At 49.1% G+C, this 20,103-nt stretch overlaps 2 protein-coding genes across 34 annotated transcripts in view; both read left to right on the top strand.

The window, feature by feature from the left end:
- ANKDD1A (ankyrin repeat and death domain containing 1A) overlaps positions 1–20,103 on the top strand; it is a 69,363-nt gene that overhangs the window by 20,943 nt on the left and 28,317 nt on the right. For 9 of the 33 annotated variants that reach the window (XM_017976658.4, XM_035258858.3, XM_054239326.2 and 6 more), the window contains exons 1-3: positions 9,824–9,886; positions 13,867–13,970; positions 15,774–15,872. In XM_017976658.4, coding sequence (XP_017832147.4) covers positions 9,853–9,886; positions 13,867–13,970; positions 15,774–15,872 — 237 coding nt within the window. In that variant the 5' untranslated portion in view covers positions 9,824–9,852. Of the gene's footprint in view, positions 1–2,628; positions 8,457–9,129; positions 9,531–9,823; positions 9,887–13,866; positions 13,971–15,773; positions 15,901–20,103 lie in introns of those variants that run through there. The other 24 variants (XM_035258860.3, XM_078333373.1, XM_078333368.1 and 21 more) reach the window with 12 other exon arrangements.
- LOC100409881 (keratin, type II cytoskeletal 8) lies at positions 1,218–2,739 on the top strand. The gene has a single exon (XM_078333381.1). The coding sequence runs from the start codon at positions 1,291–1,293 to the stop codon at positions 2,737–2,739; it is 1,449 nt and encodes a 482-aa protein (XP_078189507.1). The 5' UTR covers positions 1,218–1,290.

Here is a 20,103-nt window from a genome sequence, read left to right on the forward strand (position 1 = left end):
TACTCACTTGGGTACAACGCTAGTAATTTGCCTTACACAGTTGCAGAGGGAGCTGGGGGAGAGAGGGACCAGAAGGGAGTTGAGGATCAGAAAAGTTCCTCGCCAGTCATCTGAGAAATCAAGTGTGTTCAGCTGCTGAAATGGAACCACAAGGGGAAGCTTGTGGGGAGGTCTATGGGTGGTACTAATGCCCTTGGTCTGCAGCCCAGTCTGTGATGGCCTGGGGCCACTGTTGATCAGCAGGCTTGGCAGCTGGGAAGAAAGCTGGATATGGAGTAAAGGAGAGAGAGCAGGCTGGAAGCCAGTGCTCCTCTCTTCCTCCATCACCACAGCTGACTATGACAACCTTCAGAGACTTAACTTTGAAAAATGTAAATATTTAACATAATTAGAAAGCAAAATTAATATTTAAAAATATCTAGAAAACAAAAGCAAAACAAAATAAATAAACGATGCATGTTGAGTTGGTGGTGTAACCACACAGAAAACTATTCCAGGTGACCAAAATAGTAATGTGACACTGTGCCCCTAGTGGAATGTACACATGACAAAAGCTTTACAAAAAACATTTAAACTGTTTTCAGGAATAATGTCTTCAGCCAGGTATGGTGGCTTATGCCTATAATCCCAGCACATTGGAAGATGTAGGCGGGTGGATCACCTGAGGTCAGGAGTTTGAGACCAGCCTGGACAACATGGTGAAACCCTGTCTCTACTAAAAGGACAAAATTAGTAGTCCCAGCTACTTGGGAGGCTGAGGCAGGAGAATCACTTGAATCTGGGAGGCAGAGGTTGCAGTGAGCTGAGATTGCACTCCAGCTTGGGCAACACAGGGAGACTTCATCTTAAAAAAAAAGATGGGAGGTCGGGCACAGTGGCTCACGCCTGTAATCCCAGCACTTTGGGAGGCTGAGGTGGGTGCATCACCTGAGGTCAGGAGTTCAACACCACCCTGACCAACATGGCAAAACCTCATTTCTACCAAAAATACAAAATTAGTCAGGTGTGGTGGCGGGCGCCTATAATCCCAGCTACTTGGGAGGCCGAGGTAGGAGAATTGCTTGAACACCAGAGGTGAAGGTTGCAGTGAACTGAGATTGGGCCATTGCATTCCAGCCTGGGCAAGACTCTGTCTCACAGAAAAAAAGAAAAGAAAAGAAATTATATCTTTTTTTAAAAAAATTATAATACATGCAATTTTATTAACAGTATGCATGAAGAAGCAGCTTCTCCGCTCCTTCTGGAATCTCTCCCTAGTTCAGCTCGCCTGCTTCCACTCCTGCCTCCACCATGTCCACCAGGGTGACCCATAAGTCCTACAAGGTGTCCACCTCTGGCCCCGGGGCCTTCAGCAGCCGCTCCTTAACGAGTGGGCCTAGTGCCCGCTTGAGCTTCTCCCGAGTGAGCAGTAGTGGCTCCCGGGGTGGCCTGGGTGCAGGCTATTTTGGGGCCAGCGGCATAGGCATGGGAGGCATCACTGCCGTCACCATCAACCAGAGCCTGCTGAACCCCATTAAGGTGGATGTGGACCCCAACATCCAGGCTGTGCGTACCCAGGAGAAGGAGCAGATCAAGACTCTCAACAACAAGTTTGCTTCCTTCATCGACAAGGTGCGGTTCCTGGAGCAGCAGAACAAGATGCTGGAGACCAAGTGGAGCCTCCTGCAGCAGCAGAAAATGGCTAGGAGCAACATGGATAACATGTTTGAGAACTACATCAACAACCTGAGGCGGCAGCTGGAGACTCTGGGCCAGGAGAAGCTGAAGCTGGAGGCGAAGCTTGGCAACATGCAGGGGCTGGTGGAGGACTTCAAGAACAAGTATGAGGAAGAGATCAATAAGCGTACAGAGATGGAGAATGAATTTGTCCTCATCAAGAAGGATGTGGATGAAGCTTACATGAACAAGGTAGAGCTGGAGTCTCGCCTGGAAGGACTGACTGACGAGATCAACTTCCTCAGGCAACTGTATGAAGAGGAGATCCGGGAGCTGCAGTCCCAGATCTCCGACACGTCTGTGGTGCTGTCCACGGACAACAGCCGCTCTCTGGACATGGACGGCATCATTGCCGAGGTCAAGGCGCAGTACGAGGAGATCGCCAACCGCAGCCGGGCTGAGGCGGAGAGCATATACCAGATCAAGTATGAGGAGTTGCAGATGCTGGCTGGGAAGCACGGGGATGACCTGCGGCGTACGAAGACTGAGATCTCCGAGATGAACCGGAACATCAGCCGGCTCCAGGCTGAGATCGAGGGCCTCAAAGGCCAGAGGGCTTCCCTGGAGGCTGCCATTAGAGATGCTGAGGATCGCGGGGAGCGGGCACTCAAGGATGCTCATGACAAGCAGAAGGAGCTGGAGGCCGCCCTGCAGCGGGCCAAGCAGGACATGGCAAAGCAGCTGCGTGAGTACCAGGAGCTGATGAATGTCAAACTGGCCCTGGACATCGAGATCGCCACCTACCGCAAGCTACTGGAGGGCGAGGAGAGCCGGCTGGAGTCCGGGATGCAGAACATGAGTATCCACACGAAGACCACCAGCGGCTATGCAGGTGGTCTGAGCTCTGCCTATGGGGGCCTCACAAGCCCCGGCCTCAGCTACGGCCTGGGCTCCAGCTTTGGCTCTGTCGCGGGCTCCAGCTCCATCAGCCGCACCAGCTCCACCAAGGCTGTGGTTGTGAAGAAGATTGAGACCCGCGATGGGAGGCTGGTGTCTGAGTCCTCTGACATCCTGCCCAAGTGAACAGCTGCAACAGCCCCTCCCAGCCTGCCCCTCCCAGCCTGCCCCTCCTGAGGCTGCCCCAGAGCCCAGGAGGGAGGTTGCTGTGCAGGGGAGCGCAGGGAACAGGAGACCCACCTGATGCTCAGCCCTAGCCCTCAGCCCACCGGCGCTCAGCCCCAGCCCTCAGCCCACCGGCGGGGAGTTTACTGCCTGGGGACCCCCCTTGCCCATGCCTCCAGTTGCAAAACAATTCAATTGCTTTTTTTTTTTTGGTCCAAAATAAAATCTCAGCTAGCTCGGAAAACAAACAAACAAACAAACAAAAAAAAAACAGTATGCATTAGCCTTTGGTGATTCAGCCCATAGGAATATTTCAGATCACTGAAGCTTTTGCTCATTTGTGAGTTTTTTTAAGGAACTGTATCATGCCATTCCCTTTCTTTTTCTTTTTTAAAAAAAATATATATTTTATTGCATTTTAGGTTTTGGGGTACATGTGAAGAACATGCAAGAGTGTTGCATAGGTACATACATGGCAATGTGGTTTGCTGCCTTCCTCCCCATCACCTATATCTGGCATTTCTCTTTATGTTGTCCCTCCCCAACTCCCCACCCCTCGCTGTCCCTCCCCTAGTTCCCCCCTACAGACACCAATGTGTGATGCTCCCCTCCCTGTGTCCATGTGTTCTCATTGTTCATCACCCTCCTATGAGTGAGAACATGTGGTGTTTGATTTTCTGTTCTTGTGTTAGTTTGCTGAGAATGATGGTTTCATCCATGTCCCTACAAAGGACATGAACTCATTGTTTTTTAAGGCTGCATAGTATTCCATGACATATATGTGCCACATTTTTGCTGCCCAGTCTATCATCGATTGGCATTTGGGTTGGTTCCAGGTCTTTGCTATTGTAAACAGTGCTGCAATGAAAATTTGTGTGCATGTGTCCTTATAGTAGAACAATTTATAGTCCTTTGGGTATATACCCAGTAATGGGATTGCTGGGTCAAATGGAATTTCTATTTCCATATCCTTGAGGAATTGCCACACTGTCTTCCACAATGGTTGAACTAATTGACACTCCCACCAACAGTGTAAAAGTGTTCCCATTTCTCCACATCCTTTCCAGCATCTGTTGTCTCCAGATTTTTAATGATCGCCATTCTAACTGGCGTGAGATGGTATCTCAGTATAGTTTTGATTTGCATTTTTCTAATGACCAGTGATGATGAGCATTTTTTCATATGTTTCTTGGCCTCATATGTGTCTTCTTTTGTAAAGTGTCTGTTCATATCCTTTGCCCACTTTTGAATGGGCTTGTTTGTTTTTTTCTTGTAAATCTGTTTTAGTTCTTTGTAGATTCTGGATATTAGTCCATTGTCAGATGGGTAGATTGCAAAAATTTTTTCCCATTCTGTTGGTTGCTGATTCACTCTAATGATTGTCTCTTTTGCTGTGCAGAAGCTCTAGAGTTTAATGAAGTCCCATTTGCCTATTTTAGCTTTTGTTGCCAATGCTTTTGGTGTTTTAGTCATGAAGTCCTTGCCTATGCCTATGTCCTGAATCGTTTTGCCTAGGTTTTCTTCCAGGGTTTTTATGGTGTTAGGTCTCATGTTTAAGTTTTTAATCCATCTAGAGTTAAGTTTACTGTAAGGTGTCAGGAAGGGGTCCAGTTTCTGCTTTCTGCACATGGCTAGCCAGTTTTCCCAACACCATTTATTAAACAGGGAATCTTTTCCCCATTGCTTGTTTTTGTCAGGTTTGTCAAAGATCAGATGGTTGTAGATGTGTGGCGTTGCCTCCCAGGCCTCTGTTCTGTTCCATTGGTCTATATCTCTGATTTGGTATCAGTACCATGCTGTTTTGATTACTGTAGCCTTGTAGTATAGTTTGAAGTCCAGTAGTGTGATGTTTCCAGCTTTGTTCTTTTTGCTTAGAATTGACTTGGCTATACAGGCTCTCTTTTGATTCCATGTGAAGTTTAAGGCGGTTTTTTTCCCCCAGTTCTGTGAAGAAGGTCATTGGTAGCTCAATGGGGATAGTGTTGAATCTGTAAATTACTTTGGGCAGTATGGCCATTTTCACAATATTGATTCTTCCTAACCATAGGAATGTTTCTGCATTTGTTTGTGTCTTCTCTTATTTCATTGAGCAGTGGTTTGTAGTTCTCCTTTACATTCTTTGTTAGTTGTATTCCTAGGTATTTTGTTCTCTTTGTAGCAATTGTGAATGGCAGTTCATTCTTGATTTGGCTCTCTTTAAGTCTGTTATTGATGTATAGGAATGCTTGTGATTTTTGCACATTGATTTTGTATCCTGAGACTTTGCTGAAGTTGCTTATGAGTTTCAGGAGATTTGGGGCTGACACAATGGGGTCTTCTTAATATAAAATCGTGTTGTCTGCAAATAGAGACAATTTGACTTCCTCCTTTCCTAATTGAATACCCTTTATTTCTTTTTCTTGCCTGATTGCTCTGGCTAGAACTTCAACTATATTGAATAGGAGTGGTGAGAGAGGATATCCTTGCCTCGTGCCAGATTTCAAAGGGAATGCTTCCAGTTTTTGCCCATTCAGTATGATATTGGCTTGTCATAAATAGATTTTATTATTTATTGGTTTGTCATAAATAGATTTTATTATTTTGAGATACATTCCGTCAATACCTAGTTTATTGAGTGCTTTTAGCATAAAGGGCTGTTGAATTATGTCAGAGGCCTTCTCTGCATCAGTTGAGATAATCATGTGGTTTTTGTCTTTGGTTCTGTTTATGTGGTGCATTATGTTTATAGACTTGTGTATGTTCAACCAGCCTTGCATCCCCGGGATGAAGCCTACTTGATCCTGGTGGATAAGCTTTTTGATGTGCTGTTGCAATCAGCTTGCCAGTATTTTTTTTGCATCTATGTTCATCATGGATATTGGCCTGAAGTTTTCTTTTCTTGCTGAGTCTCTGCCAGGTTTTAGTATCAGGGCAATGTTGGTCTCATAAAATGATTTGGGAAGGATTCTCTTTTCGGATTGTTTGGTATAGTTTCAGAAGGATTGGTACCAGCTCCTCTTTGTATGTCTGGCAGAATTTGGCTGTGAACCCATCTGGACCTGGGCTTTTTTTTTTGGGTGGTAGGGTCTTAATTGCTGCCTCAACTTCAGACCTTGTTATTGGTCTATTCAGGGTTTCGACTTCTTCCTGGTTTAGGCTTGGGAGCATGCAAGTTGTCCAGAAATTTATCCATTTCTTCCAGTTTTACTGGCTTATGTGCATAGAGTTGTTTGTAGTAATCTCTGATGGTGGTGTGTATTTCTGTGGAATCAGTGGTGATATTCCCTTTATCATTTTTTATTGCGTCTGTTTGATTATTCTCTCTTTTCTTTTTTATTAATCTGGCTATTCTGTTGATCTTTAAAAAAAAAACAGCTCCTGGATTTATTGAATTTTTTGAAGGGTTTTTTGTGTCTCTATCTCCTTCAGTTCTTCTCTGATCTTAGTTATTTCTTGTCTTCCGCTAGGTTTTGAGTTTTTTTTAATCTTGCTCCTCTAGCTCTTTCAATTTTGACAATAGGGTGTCAATTTTAGAGCTCTCCTTGTTTCTCATGTAGGCATTTATTGCTCTATATTTTCCTCTAGAGACTGCTTTAAATGTGTCCCAGAAATTCTGGTATGTTGTGTCTTCATTCTCGTTGGTTTTGAAGAACATCTTTATTTCTGCCTTCATTTCATTGTTTATCCAGTCAACATTCAAGAGGCAGTTATTCAGTTTCCATGAGGCTGTGCGGTTTTGAGTTAGTCTCTGAATTCTGAGTTAGTTTCTAAATTCTGAGTTCTAATTTGATTGCACTGTGGTCTGAGAGACTGTTTGTTATGATTTCCATTCTTTTGCATTTGCTGAGGAGTGATTTATTTCCAATTATGTGGTCAATTTTAGAGTAGGTGTGATGTGGTGCTGAGAAGAATGTATATTCTGTGGATTTGGGGTGGAGAGTTCTGTAAATGTCTATTAGGTTTGCTTGTTTTAGGTCTGAGTTCAAGTCCTGGATATCCTTGTTAATTTTCTGTCTCATTGATCTGTCTAATATTGACAGTGGAGTGTTAAAGTCTCCCACTACTATTGTGTGGGAGTCTGTCTCTTTGTGAGTCATTAAGAACTTGCTTTATATATCTGGGTGCTACTGTATTGGGTGCATATATATTTAGGATTCTTAGCTCTTCTTGTTGCATTGATCCTTTTACCATTATGTAATGTTCTTCTTTTTCTCTTTTGATTTTTGTTGGTTATCCATCACATGTCAGTCTAAGCTCTCCTTTATGAGGTGACTCTTTGGATATACAGGGGTCAGGGAGCTGCTTGAGGAGACAGTCTGTCCTTTGCAGGAGCTCAAGTGCTGAGCTGTGAGCTCCATTCTTCCATTCAGAGCTGCTGGGCAGGTACGTTTAAGTCTGCCCTAGCAGAACTCATAACAGCCTTTCTTTTCCCAGGTGCTCTCTCCCGGGAAGGTAGGGCTTTATTTATAAGTTTCTGTCATGCTTCTGCCTTTTGAGGGCTGCCCTGCCCAGCGAGGAGGCAGCCTATTCACAGTCTGCCAGCAGAGACATTGCTGAGCTGCTGTGGGCTCTGCCCAGTTGCTGTGTTAACTTCCCTGCAGTCCTGTTTATAGGGGTATAGTTAGAACTGCTTTGGCAATGGCGGCCAGCCTCTGTAATGACGGACTCTCTCTGTAATGGCGTACTGCCTTGGCAGTGGCAGGCTGCTTGGGTAATGGCGGACTGCCTCAGTAGTGATGGACTGCCTCGGTAATGGCGGACGCCCCTCCCCCACAGAGGTGGACCTTCCTGGGTTCAGCTGTGCTTGCTGTGAAACTCTCAGTCCAGAGCGTTTCAGATTCCTGGTCTATGTGGGGGTGGGACCAGCCGTTCCTGATCACCTGGCTCCCAGCCTCAGACCCCTTTTTTGTCAGTTGAATGGGTGACTCTGTTCCCCAGGCATTCCAGTCACCAGTTGAAATGGCACCCAGATTTGTGTGAATTATTGTGTGGAGACCCGCTGTGCCGGCTCAAACAGCTGCACTGGGGTCTCATGGCACTTTTTCACCCGGGAAGCTCCTGGCCTGGCTCCCTATTTCAGTCCCCTCTTTATCAGTTGAATGGGTGACTCTGTCTCCCAGGTGCTCCAGCCACCAGCTGAAAGGGTGCCCAGACCTGTGTGAGTTTTTTGTGCAGAGACCTGTGGAGACCCACCGGCCGGCCCAAACAGCCGCGCTGGCCGAAACAGCCGTGCCGGCTGAAACAGCGGTGCTGGAGACCCATGGCACTCCTCCACCCAGGAATCTCCTGGTCTGTGGGCAATAAAAATCCGTCTGGAAATGCGGTAACCACTCACCCTCTGCACTCTTGGTGGGAGCTGCAATCCAGAGCTGTTCCTACTCGGCCATCTTGGATCCCTCCCTGAGGAATCATATCTTTATATATATATTTATTTTTTATTTTTTTGGAAACTTGCTCCATAGCCCAGGCAGGAGAACAGTGGCATGATCTCGGCTCACTGCAACCTCCGCCTCCTGGGTTCAGGTGATTCTGCTGCCTCAGCCTCCCGAGTAGCTGGGATGATAGGCCTGCACCACCACGCTCGGCTAATTTTTTGTATTTTCAGTAGAGACAGGGTTTCACTGTGTTAGCCATGATGGTCTCCATCACCTGATCTCAAGATCCGTCCGCCTTGGCCTCCCAAAGTGCTGGGATTACAGGTATGAGTCACTGTTTCTGGACTATGTCTTTGATTATTATGTTGCAATTGTTATTTTGAGACCGTTTGAGGGGTTGGCTCAGGGCTCATTAATTGTTAGTGGTTATCATTATGTTATTTTTCAAAGGCCATTCCAAATACCTCCTTCTTCAGGAAGCCTTCCTGAACTATATCCTAAGGACTAATGACTGAAAGGTGCTCTTCCTCCTTTGATCCCCAAAGTAGTAACTACACCTATCATGGTTTTGCTGGCTTCTTGCCCTGGGATAGAGATGTCTGAGGCCCCATTATCCCTAAACTTAAAGATGCATGTAAATGCCTTTAAGGCAAAAAGGCCACGGACATTCCCCAAGGGTCCGAAGTACAACACATGCTGGTGTATTTAATGTGTATCTTTTTGGTTCTACGTGTCTTTGTGAGTCTGTTGTTTGATGTAAATGCATTTATAATATTTTTATTAATATTGTCTTCTAGGTCTTATTTGGTTTGGTTGTTTACTTTTTCTGCCTAGCATTAGGTGTTTAAATCCATACTGCCATGAATACACTGGGTCCCTTGATTTGAGAGCTGCACAGCGCTACATTTTATCCACCTGCTCTCACAATGAAGGGCGCTTAGATTGCCTCCAGCTCCCACAGCCACGCAGCAGCTGACATCTTCCCACACGTCCCTTTGTGGGCCTGCAAGAGAATTTCAGAGATCTATATCAAGGAGCTGGATTTTAGGGTTCACCGTAATTTCCCTCATTACTGCCAGACTGTTTTCTAGATTATTTTCTAGTAGCCCATGAACAGCCACAGGCTACTCATGCCAGCTCGACAGCTTCATATTGTCCGCTGACATTTGGCATTATCAGGCTTTTTAATTTTTGCCAGTCTTAATGAGTGTAAGTGATATTTCATTGTCATCTTTCTGAACACTGATAAATCCGACCATCTCTTCATATGCTTGCAGACCTGCTGAAGTTGCGGTTCCTCAAACCCCAGCTCACGTCTTTGGGGTCTGACTTTCTGCGCCAGAGGGCGGCGGACCCAAGGCTCATCCCTTCGCCCCAAGCCCAAGCGGGGCGAGGAAGGTGAGCCTTCCAGATGCCTTGCGCGCATCTATCTCCAGGGTCTGGGAGGCTGGGCGAGCTTCAGCGGAGGAGATTGGGTCAGGAGCACCTGCGGAACTCGGCGTGGCTCCTTGGGCGCGGAGCGGTGGGCAGGTTAAGGGAGTAGGAGGAGGGACCTGCATCCCGGTCCAGGACTAGGGTGGCCGCTGCCCCTGCGCTCCTAGCAGGCCGGGTGATAGGTCTTGAGGAGCGACCGCCCCCTCCCCTCGGCTCCCCGGGGCCGCCCCCGCTAACGCGCGCCTCGCCGCAGCACCAGAGCGCGCAGGGGCTGCGTAGTGGCGGGATGCAGGAGGAGCTGGCTTGTGAGACCGACTGCTGTGAGTCCATCGGGCCAGGGGACGGGGGCGGGCCGAGGCTGAGAGGACTCCCGCATCCGTTCAGGGAGTGCCAGGAATGAGGTTGGCGCCCTCCGAATAGCCACCTCCGACTTGGGTGTCTGTGTGGTTCTGAGCGGAATGGTCACTGGTCTGCGCGCCGGGGCGAGGGGACCTAGCCTGTGCGTCTGGGAGTCGGGGGTGCCACCTGCCAAGTGAGCGGGGCGCTCGGGAGGAAGGGCAACAGCTGAGGAGAGGTGAGCTGCAAATAATAAAGGTAATAGCGATCCCTGACTGCGTGCTGTACTTTGTGCGCCAGGCCTTGACCCAGGAGAGGCACATCATTTGATCTTCGCTGCGGCCATATGGATAGGATAGTTTGTTATCTTCATTTTGCAGATGAGAAACTGAGGCACAGGGTGTTCAAATGAGTTGTGACAGGTCACACAGCCACCGAGTGGTAGAAGTGCTGAAGGTCCCAGCTCCCCCCCCCCCCCCAAGGCTGGGGCTGGAGAGTGGGTGGAGACCACATGGGATGGGGCACACTCTCACAGGAGAGGAGCCTGACTGGCCACAGGTGAGTTGAGGGCGCCTCTGAGCCTCCCTCAAGGAGTATGCCTAGTGCCAGGGCCTCTAGGCCGGGCAGCAGCGACTGTGTGGATATCAGCTGGCCTTGGGCAGATTTGGCTGCACTGTCTGGGAGAGGGGAGAGGAGGATTGTGTCGGTGAACCCACTGTGAGTCCTTGATTCAGAACCCTGACAGATGAATCCTGACAGATGAATCCTGAGGCTCTCCCTCAAATGCCTATAGTGCAGCTCACTGGATTCCCTTGAGACCTATAATGTCAAAAATGCTGGCACACTGCATCTACTCAGTTGAGGGATGTGTTGGGGGTGGGGGTGCTCCATCAAGATGCTAATTATTTCAAAGTAGGTACATGGTTCTGCCTGGGGCAGAGGATCACTTTCCCGGCCCTGTAAAGAAAGTGTAGCAATGGAGCATTGCAGTGTGAGGCAGAGAATTCTGGGCAGAGGACCCAGCATTGGCAAAGTCTCAGTCAGCTCAGTGATATCGGATATGGCTGGAAAGAGGGTGCATAGGGCGAGGTGGATGGAAGAGATGAGACTGGACTTGATTGCACTCTAACTTGACCTCTGGCCTGGCTTTCCACATTGTCTGCTGGCTTCCCACTGGGACACCTGGCTGTTTGCCAATACACATCAGGCCAGTCAGTCCCCCTAAGCTGCCACTAAGATAGAGGGTGCCAGATAGGAAGGGACCTATACAGATCTCTTTCTTCACACTCCCCCAATTTTACAATAGAAGAAACAGACTTGTCAGGGGGATGTGACTAGCCCAGGATCCTGCTGCTGGAAAGTGGCAGGGCAGGTACTAGAACCCAGGCCTCTGTAAGTACTCACTTGAATTGGCAGCTCTTTTTGGCTACTGGAATTTGACCCTTTGCCTTGGAGGAATAATAGCGATGATGATGGTGCTGCTGGTGGTGGTGTGGTCATTATGTGCTAGACACCGTGCCAGGGGCTTTTCATATCTCGTTTCTAATCATTATATTAATCTTGTAGGGAAGCACACACCCCTGTTTTGAAGATGAGGAAACTGCCTAAGTCACACAGCTGGGAAGTGGTTCAGCCAGAGTTGAACCCAGGACTGTGTGATTGCTCCTTGGGGTAGCAACTCTGAAGTCCACAGGTTGTATCTGTGAAGCCCCAGAAAGACCAAGATCCTCTTTCACACCTGGAAAAGGCTGTGTGGAATTTATCCAGAAAAACAAACTGCATGGCAGGCTGTCTGTCACCTCAGTGCCTCTTAGCCTTCCCTACCAAGATGCTTGTCACCTGTCCCTGGATACACAAAGAGGCTGGGTTCAGACATTCATACTGGACCAAACATGCAGGCTGTGGGGTCACTTGCCCTCCAGTGACTAAGCAAAGGGCCAGCAAATATTTGTCCTCTGTGCTAGTATGTGTGAGCCCTTTGGGAGAGGGGACAGGCATCTATTCATCTGGGGATTGTTGGTGTTGTATCTCACTCATACAAGCAGAGATTTTTTTGTTTTTGTTTTCTTTCTTTTATCTTTTTCTTTTCTTTTCTTTTCTTTTTTTTGAGATGGAGTCTTGCTCTGTCACCAGGCTGGAGTGCAATGGCATGATCTCGGCTCACCACAGCCTCTGCCTCCCTGGTTCAAGCAATTCTGCCTCAGCCTGCCTTGCCTGTGGTGGTACATGCCTGTAATCTCAAGTAGCTGGGGTTACAGGCATGCGCCACCACACCTGGCTAATTTTGTATATTTAGTAGAGATGGGGTTTCTCCATGTTGGTTAGGCTGGTCTCAAACTCCTGACCTCAGGTGATTCCCCCATCTTGGCCTCCCAAAGTGTTGGGATTACAGGCATGAGCCACTGTGCCTGGCCTGTTTTTGTTTTCTTTCTAGAGACAGGGTCTCATTCTGTTGCCCAGGCTAGAGCGCAGTGGTGCAATGATAGCTTATTGGCAGCCTCAAACTCCTGGGCTCAAGCAATCCTTTTTCCTCAGCTTCCTGAGTAGCTGGGGCTACAGGCAAGTGCCACCACACCTGGCTAATTTTTTTTTAAACTTTTTTTTGTAGAGATGGGGTTTTGCTTTGTAGCCCAGGCTGGTCTTGAACTCCTGGCTTCAAGTAATCCTCCCGTCTTGGCCTCCCAAAGTGCTGGGATTGCATGCATGAGCCACCATGCCCGGCTCAGAAGCAGAGTTTTGTGGGTTTCTCCTTGTGCCCACCTTTGGGCCTGCTGTGAGCTGTGGGTTGGGCTAGACCCCAACCATCTTGGAGGCCCTGACCATACTTGACCCTTCCTGATCTGTCATTCTAACATAATGATTAGAAATGAGACATGAAAAGATATGAGGATGAGGACTAGACATCCTCACAATCAAGAGCCGTCAGGATGACAGTAGCATGGGGCTCCTGTGAGATGCCATCTTGCCTGGGTCCTTCTGGCTCAGACACTAACCTGCAGTCTGACCTTGAGCCCACAGCTATGTGTGATAGGGGTTAGCAGGGGGAGCTCTGAGGTTCTCTTTAGTCTGACACTCTGTGCTAAAGGTACAGCGATGGTGGGGTGAAAGGAGCACAGAGAAGAGAGAGACCACAGAGAAGGAAAATCAGGGTGGCCTCAGCATGGAGAGGTGAAAGCTGGTTAGGATTTGGGCAAGAGAGGTTGGAAGAGCCTCCCAGCATGTTGGGAGGCTGAGGCAGGCAGACAACTTGAGGTCAGGAGTTGGGGACCAGCCTGGCCAACATGGTGAAACCCTGTCTCTGTTAAAAATATAAAAATTAACCAGGTGTGGTGGCGTATGGTTGTAATCCCAGCTACTGAGGAGGCTGAGGTGGGAGAATCCTGTGAACCCGGCAGGCAGAGGTTGCGGTGAGACAAGATTGTGCCACTGCACTCCTGCCTGGGAGATAGAGGGGTTGAAAGAAGGGGTAGAGGAACAAGGAGATGGAAAGCACAGAAGTAGGGCAAACATGCCTCTGGCCTTACTCAGCACTGGCATGCAGTAGGTAGCTCGGTAAATCCTGGCTGTTTTCTACACTAGACTGCTCCGTGGAAAAGGTGGTTGCTGACTCCAGAGGGAGTTCATTTTATTCCTTCCCCAAGAACAGCTCTCGGGAGGGCACATAAAACTTGGATAATGGGGCACATATTTAGGCTGCTGTGGATGGCCTTGCTCTCCTCTCCCATCTTCAGAGTTTTACCACATCCTGGTTGCATGGCTGCGGGGTGAGTTAGTGAGGAAGAGCAGCCTGTCTGGGGAGGACCCTGACCTTGAGAGAGAGGAGGGCCATGCTGCTCTGCCCCCATTCCCAGCTGAAAGACCCCTACTCCGGAAATGCTCAGGAGTGGGAATGGACTGTTTACCTTTCCTGTCTGCAGTATGGGGGATCCTTCCCCTCATCCTGCACCCCATTTTCTCCCCCTAGTGCTTCCTCTGGAGAGGCAGCTCCATGAGGCCGCCCGCCGGAACAACGTCAGCAGGATGCAGGAGTTGATTGGGAGGAGGGTTAACACCAGGGCCAGAAACCACGTGCGTAATGGGCTCCTCTGAATCCTGGCACCTGGAATAGTGTCATGATAATGCCAGTACACGGAATAGTTCATTTGAGCTACAGGCAGGCACATTGGCCGTGCTAACTTGGATGGCGGTTCAGGCTTTGTCCTTGGGAATTGTCTCCAGGAATCTGAGGCTTAGAGTGGTTGGGCCCCACCCAAGGTCAGGGTCAGGATTCCAAGCCAGGCTTGAGCAATTCCAGAGGTCAAACTGTTAACTTCTGGGCCCATCTGAGAGGTATACCCAGGGAAGGGAGGTTAGAGACAGGAGGGCCAGGGTCAAAGATCAGCAGCCAGAAGCTGGCAGATGGGCAAAATAGGAGGAGAGACATTATACAAGGCATCCCACACACAATTCATTCCCTCTGTGATAAGTTGTCATAAGAGTGTGTGCAGGAGGGTGAGGAAAAGACTCCCAAGGAAGTGGCTTTTTTTCCTTTTTTTTTGAGGTGGAGTTTTGTTCTTGTTGCCCAGGCTGGAGTGCAATGGTGTGATCTCGGCTCATCACAACCTCTACCTCCCAGATTCAAGCAATTCTCCTGCCTCAGCCTCCCGAATAGCTGGGATTACAGGCATGTGCCACCATGCCTGGCTCATTTTGAATTTTAGTAGAGATGGGGTTTCCCCATGTTGGTCAGGCTGGTCACAAGCTCCAGACCACAGGTGATCCGCTCGCCTCAGCCTCCCAAAGTGCTGGAATTATGGGCGTGAGCCACCGCACTCAGCAGAAAGTGGCTTTTTTTCTTTTTTTTGAGACAGGAACTCACATCGCCCAGGCTGGAGTGCAGTGGAGCAGTCACAGCTCACTGCAGCCTTGACCTTCCAGGGCTCAGTTGATCCTCCCACCTCAGCCTCCCCAGTAGCTGAGACTATAGGTACGCACCACCATGCCAGGCTAATTTTTGTTATTTTTTCTAGAGATACGGGTCTTGCTATGTTGCTTGGGCTGGTCTCAAACTCAAGCAGTACTCCCACCTCGGCCTTCCAAAGTGCTGGGATTACAGGCGTGAGCTACCTCACCCTGCTGGAAGTGGCATTTTTGAAGAGCCAGGTGAAGGGTGGTGTTCCAGGCAGAGGGCATGGCATGGGCAGAAGCCCTGAGGAAGGAAGGAACAGCTGGGCTCCAGACAGGGGATGTGGCTTGCCTGAGACCACACAGAAAACTAGTGCTTCCTTTCATTGTCCCCTCATAAGCTGAAAACTACAGACGAGAGAAGTGGGAGCAGGGGACACAGGCCAGCTTCCCCCAGGCCTACTTGGATGACACGATGAACTGCCTGAGAATGAGGTGGGGCATCAGGCCCCTTCAGCCCTGTTCTGAGAGACAGAAGGGGACAGAACCCAGGCACTCTGGTGCCGCTCAGGGACTTGGAGGATAATCCTTGGCCACACAGAGCTGGCTGCCCAGCAGGGAGAACAGCAGGAAAAGGCCTAGAGGTTGGAAGCTGCTTGGCATTTCTGTGAAGCAGTGGTGGGCAGCACCAGAGCATGCAGAGCCTCATCATCCCCCGGGTTAAGAGTTTATCCTGAGAGCCACGGGAAACTGCGAAGAGTTTGAGGTGGGGACAGATGGGTCCAGTCATTTTACTACATTGGCTTTGGTGGCCAGGTAGGAGAGGAGCATGGGGCAGAATGGGGCTGGGTCCCCAGTTAGCTGGTCACCAGAGCCAGAAAAGACCCTTCCAGCCTGCAGAGCAGCTGTCCTGGGGGAGGGTGTGGGAGGTGGTCCAGGCAGCGAGGTGGCAGCTACACCTGACAAGTGTCATCTCCCTCCGGGCAGGTTGGCAGGGTGGCCCTGCACTGGGCTGCAGGTTCGGGGCACGAGCAGGCTGTGCGTCTGCTTTTGGAGCACGAGGCTGCTGTGGACGAGGAGGATGCGGTAGGGGCCCTCACGGAGGCACGTCTGTGTATGTGTGTCTTTCTGTCTGTCTCAGGGTGGTGGGGGGCGCTGGAGATCTCTCTAGGTCTTTGAGCTGGTTGCTGAGACTGCTGCTAAGATGCAGACATTCAGGTGCAGAGTGGCAGGGAGTCAAAGGGTTCCGGCGCCAGGGACACTGTACTGATTCCATTTTCCTCCTGTACAGTAACAAAGGGATTTCCATTCTCAAGGGCCTTCTGGTTATCTGAGAGCCTTTTCAGTCCCTCATGATGCTGTGTGAACAGGGAGAGGGCTGTAGAACAGATAATTGGGTGACAGAGGCCTGATTAGCAAAGGCTCCAGGAGGAAAGTCTCTCATGATATGCCACAGTGCTCTGCCCTGGCTAACACTTCAATCAAAGTCCTGGATAAAGACTAATAGTTTTAGTTAACCAGTTGGCAGGCAGTGTACACTGAAGAGTAATGCGGTCTACAAAATTATTTCTACAGGTTTGGGAAATGGGCTGAATCTAATAATGACATTTGAAAGGGATACACTTACAGCTTTGTCTAAATTTAAATTTAAAAAAGGCTGGGTGCTGTGGCTCACGCCTGTAATCTCAGCACTTTGAGAGGCCAAGTAGGTGGATCACTTGAGCCCAAGAGTTTGAGACAAGCCTGGGCAACATAGCCAAACTCTGTCTCTACGAAAAATACAAAAATTAGCCAGTCTTATAACCTGGTATCTAAATAAATAAACAGACCAACATTTTAAAATAAAACTGGCCAGGTTCGGTGGCTCCTGCCTTTGGGAGGCCGAGGCAGGCAGATCACGAGGTCAGGAGATCAAGACCATCCTGGCTAACACAGTGAAACCCGTCTCTACTGAAAATACAAAAAATTAGCCAGGCATGGTGGCATGCGCCGGTAGTCCCAGCTACTTGGGAGGTTGAGGCAGGAGAATCGCTTGAACCCGGGTAGTGGAGGTTGCAGTGAGCTGAGATTGTACCACTGCACTCTAGCCTGGGGTGCAGAGCAAGTCTCCATCTAAAAAATAAATAGTAAATAAATAAATAGATAAACCTCCCTGTAGTGTCCACGGAAACAGTTTTCTTTGTTCTGGCTTCTCTCTGTTCCCAGGCCCTACCATGTGGGGGCTTGATTACTAGTTAGGGTGGAGGTGAGGCAGCAACCCTTACCTCCCCATTCCTCAATCCTTTCTCCTCCCTGTACCTGCTTAGGCCTCATTTAGGGATGCCTTTGGGAGCAGACGTCTAGGATCCTTAGTCTGAACTCCCTGGTGAAACACTAGAGCCTCTTGCATCAACTATTTATACCCACAAAGACCCTCACTGTTGCCACCGTGCTGTTATTTCTTCCTTCAGGGGTTTAGTAAGAAAAGATGCTATGAGGGAGAACAGTAAGAGGGGTCCCTTTTAGAAATCCTCTCTGTTGGCTGGGCGTGGTGGCTCACACCAGTAATCCCAGCATTTTGGGAGGCTAAGGTGGGAGGATCACCTGAGGTCAAGAGTTCAAGACCAGCCTGGCTAACATGGTGAAACCGCATCTCTACTAAAAATACAAAAATTAGCTGGGTGTGATGGTACACGCCTGTAATCCCAGCACTTTGGGAGGCTGAAGTGGGCGGATCACAAGGTCAGGAGTTCAAGACCAGACTGGCCAACATGGTGAAACCCCATCTCTACTTAAAAAAATACAAAAATTAGCTGGGCATGGTGGCTCGTGCCTGTAATCCCAGCTATGTGGGAGGCTGAGGTAGGAGAATTGCTTGAACCAGGACCCCAGAGGCAGAGGTTGAAGTGAGCTGAGATTATGCCACTGCACTCCAGCCTGGGCTACGGAGCGAGACTCCATCTCAAAAAAACAAAAAACAAACAAAAATAAGAATCCTCTCTGTTTCTTTCGCAAATGGCAATCAATAACATTTTGAAAAATAAGACAGCCTGGTGGGCTTGCCTGCTGTAGTTACGGGGTTCGGGAGATGCTGGAGAAGGGACATCCTGTTGTTGGAGGAAGGTCTCTAGTGATATGCCCCAGGACTCTGGCCTGGACAGTTCCTAGGAACTATGTATGTGGGGAAAGCTGGTTTAGGACTGTGATGTATCCCGGGAGACCCCGCTGTCAGGAGGCTCTGGCTCCCATGGCTCTCTCTCCTCCAGTCCTGAGCCTTCACTCTTTTTATTTTCCTCCCGCTGGGCTCTGTCTGTGCTGGTTCTTTTTCCTCCCTCCCACACCCAGCCCACAGTTTCTGATTTTCTACCAGGAGCTGAGCTCTGAGCCAGTGCCGGGTCTCCTGGCCTCTTTGGCTCTTGTTAAGACTAGCTGTAGACGCTCATTTTTTTTTTGTTTCTGTTATATTATTTTTAACTAAAAAAACATACGCCCCCATCTTGGGAGTAGACCCTTATTTGAGGCTCTATGCTGGGTCTGATACCTTCCCTAGGATTTCAGGAGGAAGAACTTAAATTCTTGTGGTCCCTGCTGGCTCCTCCTTCCAGCTTCTGGTCAACTTTTGGTGTCCTCTTGAAACTTTGCAGATCGTCCTTTGACTCCACCCTGGCATCATCCCAAACATAGCACCTGGCATCATCCCAAACATGGTTTCCAGGGACTCGATTTACACAAGGCTTGTGATGTGGGATGGCTTTCCAAACTGGGAAATAGAGGGGACCTATGTCACACACGAAAACAGTATAAAAATCCTAAAATCCCTTTTTGACATTCTGTTCTTTAAAGGCCCTTGGTCCTTTCCTCGTCTTGGCCCCAGCCTCTGCTCCCCTCCTCTCTCCAGTGCTGTCCTTGTCTGCCCTGCCTCCCTCCTGCCTCCAAATTCCCACCGTTAAAAAAAAATTTTTTTGTATTTTTTTTTTTTGTAGTAGAGACAGGGTTTCTCCATGTTGGTCAAGCTGGTCTTGAACTCCCAAACTCAGGTGATCTGCCCACCTCGGCCTCCCAAAGTGCTGGGATTACAGTCGTGAGCCACCATGCCCGGCCTAAATTCCCACCTGTTTCTAAAGCAGAGCAGTGAAATTCTCTTTGGAGGCTTGGGAGCCTGTTGATCAGTGAGTCCCCTCTGGGGTTCACCTTTTATCTCAACCCTTTGTCAAGGCTTTTACCCAAAAACAGTTCCCTCCCTAAGAGGAATTCTGGTGCCAGCTACTAAGACCTCTTTTCCTGGTACCCCTCACAAAGGCTCCTAGTGGAACCACACCCAAGGAGGCACTGCGAAAAACCATTTCCAGGATCTGGCTGACTCTTGATATATCCCTGGAGCTGAGTTTGGAGGCTGGGGGGTACTCTTTACAGAGAATAAAAGACTCCAGGGAGGTGGGGGCAAGTGCAGAGCCCTCCTACAGTGAAGGTCAGCGAAGGGGCTCTGGGGACCTGGAACACCGTGCAGATGTCAAGGAGCATCCTGCAGACAGGCGTGGGGGTGCCCTTAGTGGAGGCATCAATATATTTTCAGTTGCTACAGAGGGTTGGTGGGATGGAAATTGCAGGAGTTCAGATTTCAATAGAGCTCCAGGAGGCATTTGTTTTTCTTTTTTGAGATGGAGTTTCATTCTTGTTCCCCATGCTGGAGTGCAATGGCGCGATCTCAGCTCACCGCAACTTCTGCCTCCTGGGTTCCAGTGATTCTCCTGCCTTAACCTCCTGAGTAGCTGGGATTACAGGTGCATGCCAACACACCCAGCTAATTTTGTATTTTTGTAGAGACAGGATTTCTTCATATTGGTCAGGCTGGTCTCAAACTCCTGACCTCAGGTGATCCGCTTCCCTCAGCCTCCCAAAGTGCTGGGATTACAGGTGTGAGCCACTGCACCTGGCTGAGGAGGCATTTCTAACAGAAGCCAGTGTTTGACTGTGCAGTGGTGTCTCGTGTCGTGGTGTGGTGCTGCAGATTTAAGCTATCTGCCTTGAAGATATTCTATGGGATATTTATTTATTTTTGAGACAGGCTTTTGCTCCGTCGCCCAGGTTGGAGTGCAGTGGTGCAATTTTGGCTCACTGCAACCTTTGCCGCCGGGGTTCAAATGATCTCTCACCTCAGCCTCCCAAGTAGCTGGGACTACAGGCATGCTCCACCATGCCCAGCTAGTTAATGTTTTTGTAGCGATAGGTCTCACTATGTTGCCTAGGCTGGTCTTGAACTCCTGGGCTCAAGCAATTCTCCCTCATTGGCCCCTCCCACAGTGTTGCAATTACAGGCATGAGCCACCATGCCTGGCCT

The sequence above is a fragment of the Callithrix jacchus genome, chromosome 8 (genome assembly GCF_049354715.1).
Source record: "Callithrix jacchus isolate 240 chromosome 8, calJac240_pri, whole genome shotgun sequence".
NCBI lineage: Eukaryota > Metazoa > Chordata > Mammalia > Primates > Cebidae > Callithrix > Callithrix jacchus.

What these genes read in the sequence shown, in the direction of transcription:
- LOC100409881 (XM_078333381.1), top strand. Translation starts at nt 1,291, where the DNA reads ATGTCCACCAGGGTGACCCATAAGTCCTACAAGGTGTCCACCTCTGGC.